The 12,365-nt window shown below is 44.0% G+C and overlaps 1 protein-coding gene across 3 annotated transcripts in view; it reads right to left on the bottom strand.

Annotated features, from left to right (window-relative positions):
• Positions 1–12,365, bottom strand: part of kalrna (kalirin RhoGEF kinase a) — a 152,918-nt gene that overhangs the window by 61,604 nt on the left and 78,949 nt on the right. For all 3 annotated transcript variants that reach the window (XM_085250372.1, XM_085250373.1, XM_085250371.1), the window contains exons 19-26: positions 12,034–12,200; positions 10,656–10,775; positions 9,755–9,823; positions 9,513–9,662; positions 9,279–9,428; positions 5,742–5,856; positions 5,505–5,620; positions 2,516–2,638 (exon numbers count right to left, since the gene is read on the bottom strand). In XM_085250372.1, the coding sequence (XP_085106498.1) occupies positions 2,516–2,638; positions 5,505–5,620; positions 5,742–5,856; positions 9,279–9,428; positions 9,513–9,662; positions 9,755–9,823; positions 10,656–10,775; positions 12,034–12,200 (1,010 nt within the window). The remainder of the gene's footprint in view (positions 1–2,515; positions 2,639–5,504; positions 5,621–5,741; positions 5,857–9,278; positions 9,429–9,512; positions 9,663–9,754; positions 9,824–10,655; positions 10,776–12,033; positions 12,201–12,365) is intronic.

Genomic DNA, 12,365 nt, shown 5'->3' with positions numbered 1-12,365 from the left:
CCAGTGGATGTAGCTGCTTCTCTTCTGTCACGCTGGAGATGATTCACTGCAGGTGTTCACGTCTATCTGTGGAGTGTCTGCATTTATCAGTAACTCCAGTTTTAGCAAATTTAGAATAGAATAGAATTCAACTTTATTGTCATTGCACACGCACAGGTACAGGGCAACGAAATGCAGTTTGCATCCATCCAGAAGTGCTTATATATATATATATATATATATATATATATATATATATATATATATATATATATATATATATTACAACATATATTAGCAATAATATAGATATGTGAGTATATTACACTGGCTCCCTGTAAAATATCGAGTTTAAGATTGAAAGTTTTTAATAATATGGCGCCCTGTTATTTAAATGAACTCCTCAACATGTGTGACAAAAGAGCACTGAGATGCTCTTAGCACAACCAGGTCTGGAAGCACAGAGGAGCTCGGGCAGCAGCAGCCAGACTGGAAGAATCTGCCAGAGGAGACTCGTACGTCAGACTCGGTTCAGTCTTAAAACTCACTTTTTGACCCTGGCTGACCCTGAGTACCATCAGGCCTGTTTGATGTTTTTCTTGTTAATTCACTGTCGTCTTATTTTTCTGAATTTGTTCCTCTATTGTTTTCTCTTGTTTTAACTGATGGTGAAGCACTTTGGTCGACTCTGTTGTTCTTCAGTGTGCTCTACAAACACATTTTGAGTTGAACTGTAACATTTTCCCATGTTTGACCAGGAAATCCTGCTCAGAGTGTTTAGTTTTATTAGAAGCAGTTAACAGTCTACTCATCCTCTAATATTAATCACTATTTTCACTATATTCAGATTCTTTCCTGATTTTGCACTCTTTACATGTTGAGGGTTGGTTATAATCATCCCTCAACTGCTTGAAAGCTGTGAGGTGTTGATGACCCAGCACCACCTCACCGCTCTGCTGTCAGACTCCCACGTGTGAAAGTGGAAAATTACCAAACAATTGATGCAAACCAAAACTTTAAGCCTAGTAAAGTCAAAAGTTTGGGCACGCCTTCTCCTTTAATGGTTTTTCTTTATTTTCATGATTATTTACATTGTAGATTCTCATTGAAGGCAATGAACACACACATGGAATTATGCAGTAAACAAAAAGTGAGCTGCAGAAGGTCGTCGCCTGAAATGGTTTCCAACAGTCTTGAAGGAGTTCAGAGATGCTGAGCACTTGTTGGTCCTTTGCCTTCACTCTGCGCTCCATCTCATCCCAAACCATCTCCACTGGGTGTAGGTCAGGTGACAGTGCAGGCCTCCATCACTCTCCTTCTTGGTCAAACAGCTCTCACACAGCCTGGAGGTGTTTGGGGTCATTGTGCTGCCCTGACATGTGGCTGCAGGATGCTGTGGTAGCCGTGCTGGTTCAGTCTGCCTTTAGTTTGGAATAAATCTCCAACAGTGTCACCAGCAAAGCCCCCCCCACACACACACACCATCACACCTCCTCCTCCATGCTTCACAGAGGGAACCATGCACGTAGAGACCATCGTTCACCTTTTCTGTGTTGCACAAAGACACGGCAGGTGGAAGCAAACATCTCCAATTTGGACTCATGAGACCAAAGCACAGATGGTCTAAAGTCCATTCGTTGTGTTTCTTGACCCAAACAAATCTCTGCTTGTTGCTTTTCCTCAGTCGTGGTCTCTCAGCAGCTGTCTGACCATAAAGGCCTGATTCACACGGTGTCCTCTGAACATGCAGAGATGTGTCTGCTACTGGAGCTCTGTGTGGCATCTATCTGGGCTCTGATCTGAGCTGCTGCTAACTTGTGATTTGTGAGGCTGGTGACTGGGATAAACGTATCCTCAGCAGCAGAGGGACTCCTGGTCTTCCTTTCCTGGGGCGTCCTCATGTCAGACAGTTTCATCGTAGTCTTGATGGTTTTTGCGACTGCACTCGGGAACACATTCAAAGTTTTAGCAGTTTTCCGACTGACTGACCTTCAGTTCTTAAAGCAATGATGGGCTGTTGTTTCTCTTCACTCAGCTGATTGGTTCTCGCCGTAATATGAATTCTAACAGTTGTCAAACAGGCCTGTCAGCTGTGCACCAACCTGACTGCTGCACAACACAACTGATGGTCCCAACGTCATTAAGAAGGCAACAAACTCCACCATGAACCCTGACAGGCTCACCTGTGAGGTGAAACCTGAGAGAAGGTTTGCAGCGCTGTCAACAAAGAAAGAGTAGAGTCTAAAATATGAGACTTTAGAGTTTTTTACAGAGCTTTGCTACATAATTCTATAAATCTGCTTCAGATATTTGATGTCTTCAGTTTGTATCTACGATGCAGAAAGAACTAAAAACAAAGAAAAACCATTAAAGGAGAAGGTGTGTCCAAACGTTTGACTGGTAGTGAAGTTCAAATACAAATCAGAGTGTGTAGGGTGAACATCTGTCTGTTCTCACACACACACACACACACACACACACACACACACACACACACACACACACACACACACACACACACACACACAGGACATACTTTGGCACAAAGTCTGAAGTGATGGTAGTCATTGAGAAGCTGCTGTGTTTCCTCGCTGCTGTCACCGGGTGACGTGTGCGTGGCCAGGTAAACCTCACCTGTCTCCTGGATCCAATCCAGTGCCTGCACACAACAACACAAAAACACCACACATAGAGTTGATCCTGCCCCTTTGTGTTAACTGTGCCTCTCATTCCTGGTGCCAGAGGATTGTTGGAAAAGGTGATCACGAGGGCAGTGGACCCCGGGGCGGTGGCCCGATGTCCATGATGCCATTAATGGACATAGAAGCGCTGAGTGGGCCGAGGAGTGACACAGCGCAACGTATGGTGACCTCTTGACCTCGTGGTCAAGAGACGGAGTGTGGAGATCAGGGAAATATTTTACAGCTACTATTCATAACCATCATTACCATTACATTAATGATCATTTCATTAAAGCATTTATTCAGTAGATTACACATGTTCTTAGTTATGATTATTACACCTATCACAGAGAGTCTGGTAAAAGGCCAGAAGCATCAACGGGCGGGGTGAGGCCGAGTGCATTTTGAGGTCGAGACACACACGCAAACAGTAGTTGGACTCATGTTTAGGTAAGAGTTCAAATATTCAAATAATAGTTTGCAAAAGCTTGTAGCTGCAAAATGATGTCTGCATAAGGGACAGTTTGCTCCAGGAGATAAGCGAGAGTTAGAAGATTAATAGGAAGCACCTGGCCTCGAGACGGAGAAGATGTCCTTTTAGATGTGTCGAAAGTCGTCAACAGAACATCTGTGCTTTTGAAACTTATGCATGTGTTGTATCTGCTTTGACGCATGAGGGGGCGTCATAAAAGTAAACCCTGATGGTATAAAAACAACTGCTTGTGTATCATTGGGCGGCGATCGATGCTGTCGGTGTGCAGTGTTCATCTCCCCACGCGTGTGTTCATTACAAATCATTGTTTGACCGACTCTCCAGGACCAATTGTTGTTTTTGTGCTCACCCTCAATATTTGAACAGTGGTAACACTTTATACTAACCAGTATTAAAAAGCTGAACGTTCATGAAACAGGCTGCTGCTTAACCATCAACGATCTTTATAAACCATTAGCAACATTTTAATTTATCTTTGTTGTTTTTGTGAAATCAAAATATTTGACATGCACAAGGTTTCCTTTAGCTTCTATCTTGTGATGCAGTATTGAGTCTCACACCACACTGTAGTGCTGAAAACAAACAAACAAACAAACAAACTTTACCCAAATCCTGATCTGCTCCTACAGCTAACCATGGTGCCCAAACCTGACAGCCAAGGTAAGCTAAAGAACTACAACGTGAGAGAAACAGGACACAAACTGTGCTTTCTAGGACTTTCCACCACTGCCACCCTCAACATAGACACCAATGCAAAACCTCCTAGAACCACCAGAGGGCGTCGATCCTCCACAACAGCAGTAACAGCAAACAGGTTACTTCGTGTCACAATTTTGAACAAAGCTTTGACCGATGATTTAGATCAGCAAACTATACACCGGCTACCTCATAAGTGAGTATAGAAGAACATCATTTGGATAATGATGCATTAGTTATGCTGAAATACAGGAGGTATAAGAAAGAGACTCGATGTTATTGCACTTTGAAACTCACAGTTTCAGCTACAACAACACAGTAAAACACAGCGTCCACAGCACCAGGCTGCAGCAGACATTCAGCCATTCATTTAATTTTCTTAAACTCAACGAGGATAAAACTGAAATCCTCCTTGTTGCTCCACAGTTTCCCTTCTCCTCGGGTTCAGAGCCTTGGTGTCATCAGACCGTTCACTATGCTTTAAATGTCACATCAATAATCTCACTGTTCTATTTCCATCTACGTAACATTAACAGATTACGTCCTTTTCTTTCCACACAGCATCCATTCTTGTCCACAGTCTCGTCCATAGTCTCCCGCATTGACTGTTGTAATTCCCTCTTGCATGGTCTCCCCCATAAACCCCTCCATCAGCTTCAACAGGTTCAAGACTGTGCTGCTGACATGATCAGCAGAACCCCTCCTACCAGCACATCACTCCTGTCCTGCAGGAACTTCACTGGCTCCCTGTGAAAATCTGGATAATATACAAACTTCTTCTGCTCACCTTCAAGGCCTTCATAACCTCGCTCCTGCTCACCTCTCTGCTGCAGGCTGTGGAAGTCTCTGCCCACATATAAGAAACACTGGTTCCAGTTTAAATCTCTGCTCATCTGTTCGAATCTGCATTTTCGCTGTGAACTTATCGTTTATTTTATCTTCTGCTTTTTGTTTTTCATTGTTCTTCGTTGACATTGTTCTATTATGTGTTTTACTGTGAAGTGTCCTTGGATGTCTTGAAAGGTGCTTTTAAATAAAATAAATGCATTATTATCCTCTCCCGTCCGCACTGCTCTGGACTGTCTGCAGCTGGTCTGACTCTGCTGCACACTTCCTGCTTTATTTGCTCACATCAGTTCTGGACCCTGTGTGCAGCTACGGCCCCTCACTGCTCTGCACAGCCAGCTACCTGCCCGCTGTAGCCCGTCTCATTGCCCAACACATCTTAACAAACAGCCAAAATGTGTGCAAACAACAAGTGTTGCTAGGCAACGCGGACTATAGTGTTAGAATGACAACCCTGTACGGCTCGAAGCACAACTGGTTGTATGAGTTTGAAAACATCCAAAATTCCCAATATACAAACACATATTTGAAAAAGTCATGAAATATGAAACGATGTGTTTTTAACAGCGTTGCATGAACTTAACTCAAACAGTGTTTATAGGTGCACTGCAAACTCTACTCATTCTGTGCAACGTTGTAATAATCACCCAGTGTTTACAGTACTAACCTTTGTCATTTTATTGTTTCATTACTGCAAATAACTATCAATGTGCTACTTATTAAAAAAGGTTACTATAAAGCGTTACCCAGAGCTACGATGAGCCTCGTGTCAAAGCTGAGCGTTCGTTCTTTGGACTTCACACACTCACCTGTTTGGCGCTGCGTTCAAACACCAGATACTGCTGACACTGGTCCAGCCGTCGTTTCTTTAATGTCCAGAAGTGAAGGACTCTGTTCTCTCTCTGCAGCAGCTCGTTCAGAATAGCTGCGCACACCAACACAGATCAGGGACAATAATCACAGAGTTCATCCCTAACTGCTACACAACCTTCCTAACTTGCCTATCATGGACATGGACACACACACGCTGCATCAGCAGCACTGACCTTTAACCTGTTGCTCAGGTCCCCTGGTGTGACCGGCAGCTCCAGGCATGCTCACATTGTTCCTGTGAATGTACTTCAGAAACACCTCTGCATTCCTCCGGGCCAGAGTGCACGCCTGTAACACACCAACATCAGTAAACATGCTGCTTGTCTGTGCAATGTCTATGTGTTTGCTAATAAGTGCTCAAAGCTGTCAGGGACATCCAGATGATCAGACCAGATAATGTCCCTGACGCGCCCTTTCTAGGCAGGAACACCAGAAAACACCAGGATCCACAGAGGCTGGGTCTGAAACACCCGGTGTAAAGGTGCTGCTGAGACAGTCCAGCACCAATGTTCCCTCTAAGCTGCACACTGCTGGCACGTCTCTGCGCACAGAAAATCTGAGTAGCGCACAAAAAAAAAATCTGACCTGAATTGAAATTGAAATGAAAACGTTAACAATTCTGTTCTGCAGTGTTAGTCAGTGACTGGCTGCTCCCGTATGGGATCAGAACGATGCCACCTTATCCCACAGTCCAGCCAATGATGTGATTCACATTCGTATATACGCAGCTAATCAACATCGCTGACAGGCTCTGACAGCATCCTTATGTGCGACACCGGTGTTTTAGCAAAGCGGCTGATGTGGAGTGAAGCCACGTTAATGACAACGTGCACAACCATTGGAGATGTGAGCAGGACAGACGGAACAACTGACGGACAAAGTGTGGACTTCATACCAGTTTTTAAATTGTGTTGATCGGCCACGTAAAACCAGAGTTATGATAAAATATCTGCAAGTTTGTTTTTCTTCCTGAATACTGTCGTTGTTTATACTTTATATAGAAACTGCGTTTTATAAGGAAAACACTCAAAAGCCTGTGAGCTAAAACAACACCAAAAAAACCAGCCTTTCCTATTGGTGGAAAAATGGACCATGTGGACCAATCAAAAAATGATATGGCAACATGGCATTTAGATGTTTAGGGAGGGGGAAGTTTTAGGAGTGACGGCGTGTTTGAGATGTGACAGATTTGCCACGTTTAGCCTGTTTGGAGTCTAAAGTTAGTGTGTTGTCTTGTGTAGTTAGTGTGTAGTTAGTGTGTAGTTGGTGTGTAGTTGGTGTGTAGTTAGTGTGTAGTTGGTGTGTAGTTAGTGTGTAGTTAGTGTGTAGTTGGTGTGTAGTTGGTGTGTAGTTGGTGTGTAGTTAGTGTGTATTTGGTGTGTAGTTGGTGTGTAGTTAGTGTGTAGTTGGTGTGTAGTTGGTGTGTAGTTAGTGTGTAGTTAGTGTGTAGTTGGTGTGTAGTTGGTGTGTAGTTAGTGTGTAGTTGGTGTGTAGTTAGTGTGTAGTTAGTGTGTAGTTAGTGTGTAGTTGGTGTGTAGTTAGTGTGTAGTTGGTGTGTAGTTAGTGTGTAGTTAGTGTGTAGTTGGTGTGTAGTTAGTGTGTAGTTAGTGTGTAGTTGGTGTGTAGTTGGTGTGTAGTTAGTGTGTATTTGGTGTGTAGTTGGTGTGTAGTTAGTGTGTAGTTAGTGTGTAGTTGGTGTGTAGTTAGTGTGTAGTTAGTGTGTAGTTAGTGTGTAGTTGGTGTGTAGTTAGTGTGTAGTTGGTGTGTAGTTGGTGTGTAGTTAGTGTGTAGTTAGTGTGTAGTTGGTGTGTAGTTGGTGTGTAGTTAGTGTGTATTTGGTGTGTAGTTGGTGTGTAGTTAGTGTGTAGTTAGTGTGTAGCTGGTGTGTAGTTGGTGTGTAGTTAGTGTGTAGTTAGTGTGTAGTTAGTGTGTAGTTGGTGTGTAGTTAGTGTGTAGTTAGTGTGTAGTTGGTGTGTAGTTGGTGTGTAGTTAGTGTGTATTTGGTGTGTAGTTGGTGTGTAGTTAGTGTGTAGTTAGTGTGTAGCTGGTGTGTAGTTGGTGTGTAGTTAGTGTGTAGTTAGTGTGTAGTTAGTGTGTAGTTGGTGTGTAGTTGGTGTGTAGTTAGTGTGTAGTTGGTGTGTAGTTAGTGTGTAGTTGGTGTGTAGTTGGTGTGTAGTTAGTGTGTAGTTAGTGTGTAGTTAGTGTGTAGTTAGTGTGTAGTTGGTGTGTAGTTGGTGTGTAGTTAGTGTGTAGTTGGTGTGTAGTTAGTGTGTAGTTGGTGTGTAGTTAGTGTGTAGTTAGTGTGTAGTTGGTGTGTAGTTAGTGTGTAGTTAGTGTGTAGTGTAGTCAACAGTTTTGTTGTGTGTCAGAACAATGAGGTGACTGCTGAGTGTTACAGGTGTTACAGCAGTGACACATCTGCTGCTGTCAGGCCTGCAGGTATCAGGCTGTTGTTCTCCTTCATCTCATAGTGGACAGAAATTATTTTTGGAGTGGCACAAATAATTTGTGTGGCATCAGATTTGATGCAGAACAGCTGATTGTTCTGTAAATAGTTTGAAATGTTTGTTTAAAAACGCCTTGGCTGCATTTTTAGGTAAACAGCTGCAAAAAACTTTGTTGTTTGCATAACTCAGTTACTTTTTTGAAGAAGTAACTATATAATTAATTACCCAACATTGGTCATTATATATTATATTTTGCAGACAGAGTTACAGACTCTCTCCCAGACCACAGACTCAGACTCATAATACAAGCCAGAGCTTTTAAAAAATAAAAAAAAAAGTTGTGTTTTCAAAATTGGAGTTCAAGTTATTTTTACTTCCAATAGTGTTAACATGCTACACAGGTGATGAACAAGATTTTTAAAATTTTCATTGTAAGTGGGCTAAAGCAGTTAATTAAAAGTAGTCTAACATAAATGCTGTAATCTGATTATTTTAATAAACCATGTAACTTGGATGATTAGATGCTGGCGTGACCACAGTGCACACGTCTGCTGTTGCTCACAGTGGTCCAAGGGACGCTCAGGGAGACACATGAAACATTACAGGGAACATTGTCCAGCACATAACAGCAGGGTGCAAGATGCTAGCAGGCAAGGCATACATGGAACGCCATAACCAAGTGGCCGGCATAGTGTACAGGAACATCTGTGCCGAGTATAACCTGGAAGTCCCGAGGTCAAAATGGGAGATGCCCCCAGGGTGGTGGAGAATGACCGAGCTAAGATCTTGTGGGACTTCCAGATACAGATGGACAAAATGGTGGTGGCTAACCAACATAGTGGTAGACAAGCAGCCGCTGTGATAGGTGTAGCTATACCGAGTGGTAGCTACAGCAGGGAGGAGGAACATGAGAAGCTGGAGAAGATGTGGAGGATGAAGGCAACAGTGGTCCCCGTGCTAATCAGAGCACTTGACCATCAAGCTAGGTGAGTGGCTGCAGCAGGAACAACATCTGAGAACTCTGCGATGAAGAGCACAGTCCTAGGAAAAGACCCTGCAGGACTCTCCAGCTCCCAGGCCTCTGGTAGAGGACACTAGCTTGAAGTACAAAGATGCCCGCAATGCAAGTGGGAAACTTTTATACTGTATATACATGTTATTAGTTGTGTAGCACATGATGGCATCATCTGCATACGTTATTTATCAAACAAAACAAGCCCAGCAGCCTGCTTTGTTCTTTTAGACAGTGAGACATGAAATCACCTTGAGGAAGGCTTCTTTCTGCTCCAGGTGCTTACTGATCAGAGGCAGGAGGTGGTCGCTGTCGGATGAACTTCCCACTTTGTCGTGTGTGCCGCACCAGTCTTCATCGCGGCGGTACTCCTGCTCCAGGCTCTCCAACACACTGCACACCTGCACAGACGCACAAACAGTTACCTTCCTGTTGCTGATGTAAGAAAACAAAAACAGCGACGGTGGAGTTTGCTTGAAGTGCACCTGTTCAGATGTCTTGTAGAAGGCTACGGATGCATTGACCAGCTTCAGACGGTCCTCCATCTTCAGCATCAGTTGCTGCCAGTGCACGGCAACCTTCTCAGCACAGCTTCGAATTGCCTCTGGATCATAATGACTCGCCTGTAGCATCATCTGACAAAAGCAGCAAAAGAGGTCAGAGCTGTCAACTACTGACGACGGAGAAATGAAGGGAAACAGTTAGTTAGGCATTAAAGAAGATTCACCTCAGCTTTTTGTTGGACCTGCAGAGCACTCTGATGTGTCTTCTGAAGAGAGTTAGCGTGGAACAGAGACTGGAAGAGAGGAGATTTGGTTATTATCTCCACTTTCACTCAGTTCAATATACCATTCCTAACATGCCTTTGTGGAGGTCTACACAAACACAAGGCTTAAAGGTTAAAGGGCCTCTAAAACTTTTAAAATCTCTTCCAGGCAAAAAGAATCTTTAAAGTTCGACTCTGTGCCAGAAAAGATCATTTACAGCTTTGATTACAATTCTGATGATTAAGCTGTATTAAAATGATCCTAACATTTCATTCACTGTTTTATTTAAGTTAAATACAGCAGTAAGGAGGCAAAAGTTTATTTTATATTGTTGATCATATTGTTGTGCACGAGTGCGTGAGCCTGGGTACACAGCAGCACATCAGCAGGAAGATGCAGGAGTCATATCATCAAGACACACACACACACACACACACACACACACACACACACACACACACACACACACACACACACACACACGCACACACCTTCAGACTTCTGTGGTCAGCTATTTAAAGTAACACCACAGTGACAGCACTTAAAGGATTTACTGTGTGTGTGTGTAAGTGTGTGTGTGTGTGTGTGTGTAAGTGTGTGTGTGTGTGTGTGTGTAAGTGTGTGTGTGTGTGTGTAAGTGTGTGTGAAGCAGCTGTAACTGTTCAAACTCAGAATGTAAACGACTGAGGTAAGCCTGGTTCACACACACACATCACAAAGAGCACCTCTGTGTCACTGCGTGCACATCTGCTACGATTCAAACCAGCACACACTGAAAAATTATTACTCCTGTACAGTAAATAATTAGGCCGTGTGTGTGTGTGTGTGTGTGTGTGTGTGTGTGTGTGTGTGTGTGTGTACCTCTATAGCCATCTGGAACTGCTCATGCTCCCTCTGAAGCTGCTCGGCCTCAGACAGCGAGCTGGCGTTGACCATGCTGGCGTTCAGCATGGACTCTCCGTTACGTATCCAACCCAACACCTAGACAACGAGTCAGACACCATGACAACATACGACTTATATAAACACGCTGTGGCGGGAAAGCCTCCCTCACTAAAACCATATCTGTACTAATAACATGTAATACGTGTGCGTGTGTCTGCAGACGCTGTGGAGCTACACGAGTGAAGCTCGGGAAACTCCAGCTTCAGTCCTGCACGACTAACACGCGCAAACATCTGGGAGCGTTTATCATGAGTAATGTTTTTATTGACACACTTACTGAAACATCTTTAATAATGTGTAATCAGAATATCAGTAGGACTACACCTCGGACCTTTTGTGTGACATGCGTCATTCTTAACAAAAGGAAACTTACAGCAGTGAAAGGTCAAAGGTTATTTTGTGCAAGTACAAATAAATAGACTGTTTTTGGCTTTGACTGATGTCTTAATGGACACACTTGCACTACATGCATTATGTTAGTCAGAGCTTCAACTACACGACACACACAGCTTCTGAGAGTTTACAACAACTAGTGTTGATGCACCTGTGACATGCATGTGCTCCTCGGGTTACATTTCTTTGTAACACGGTGAAATCAACGCGTTCACATCCCAAAACCTAACACATGACATCATGTGACTGTGGCAGGTAGGAGGCACGGCCCGACCCCGATTCACCGCTCAGTGACATCTTCCCTCGCCGGCTGCAGCTCTCCGCTCACAGCTCGACATCCACATCAACAACAATCATTTACGTGCAGGGGGGAGTGATTTCGCTCAGGCGCGCCAACCTCCAACCCCATTCTGTTGGTTCAATCCAATCACAGGGACGCGCAAGGTTGCCTCAAAACATGACAACCTGTGAGTGTTATGTGTGTTTGGAGTGAGAGTGGTCCTGTGGAAGATGACGTTAGCCATGGCAGACGAGGTGCCTCATCTATTCAAGGTTGTGAACTTTACTGACGAGTGATCTCAGACAGGATAGCAGTGAGGGTGTGTGCCTGCGTGTTATTAGCACGTTGGCATGAGCTTAATAAATGATTCAGCTGTATCCATTTGCAGCAGTAGCAGTGTGTTTCCTGTCTACACACACAGCCTGGCTGTTGTTCCTGTCACTTCTCCAACATCGAGCAGCCTGTTCAAAACGAGAACAGTTGATAACAACGTTGCTCTAGTTGGACTAGGATCCAGCTTTCTCTGAGTCTCGATGTTTTCTAGATCTGGGACAACAAACTGAAGCTGCATAGCAAAGTAGGTTAAAGATGGAGTCGTCCCTGTGAGTGCCATGCCTTCACCTGTTTAACTTCTCCCTGCAGGTGGCGCAGCTGAAGAGTCTGCTCCAGCCGCGTGTGCGTGTGCTGCACGTTGACCTCCACCTCCTGCTGCTTCTCATGCAGGAACTCCAGCAGCTCCTGAACCTGAGAGGCCAAGTCCAAGTCCTTCTCTCCCGTCAGCTCGATTCCTGTGACAAACACACACGTTCTGCTTCTGTCATGTCAACAAATTAGTGTAAAGGAAGTTTTGGAGAACCTCAGAAACCAGAGAAATGCTGCTATCTAAGAAAGGATAAACAAGCCAAGCCCTGTTTTCAGGATCAGAGAGACTGTATTTATCCCCAGAGGGCAAT

Source organism: Mchenga conophoros, linkage group LG16 (assembly GCF_057382185.1).
Source record: "Mchenga conophoros isolate Kocher_MC1m ecotype Shallow Benthic linkage group LG16, M_conophoros_male_GT1.1, whole genome shotgun sequence".
NCBI lineage: Eukaryota > Metazoa > Chordata > Actinopteri > Cichliformes > Cichlidae > Mchenga > Mchenga conophoros.
This window is presented reverse-complemented; position numbering and strand designations above follow the sequence as displayed.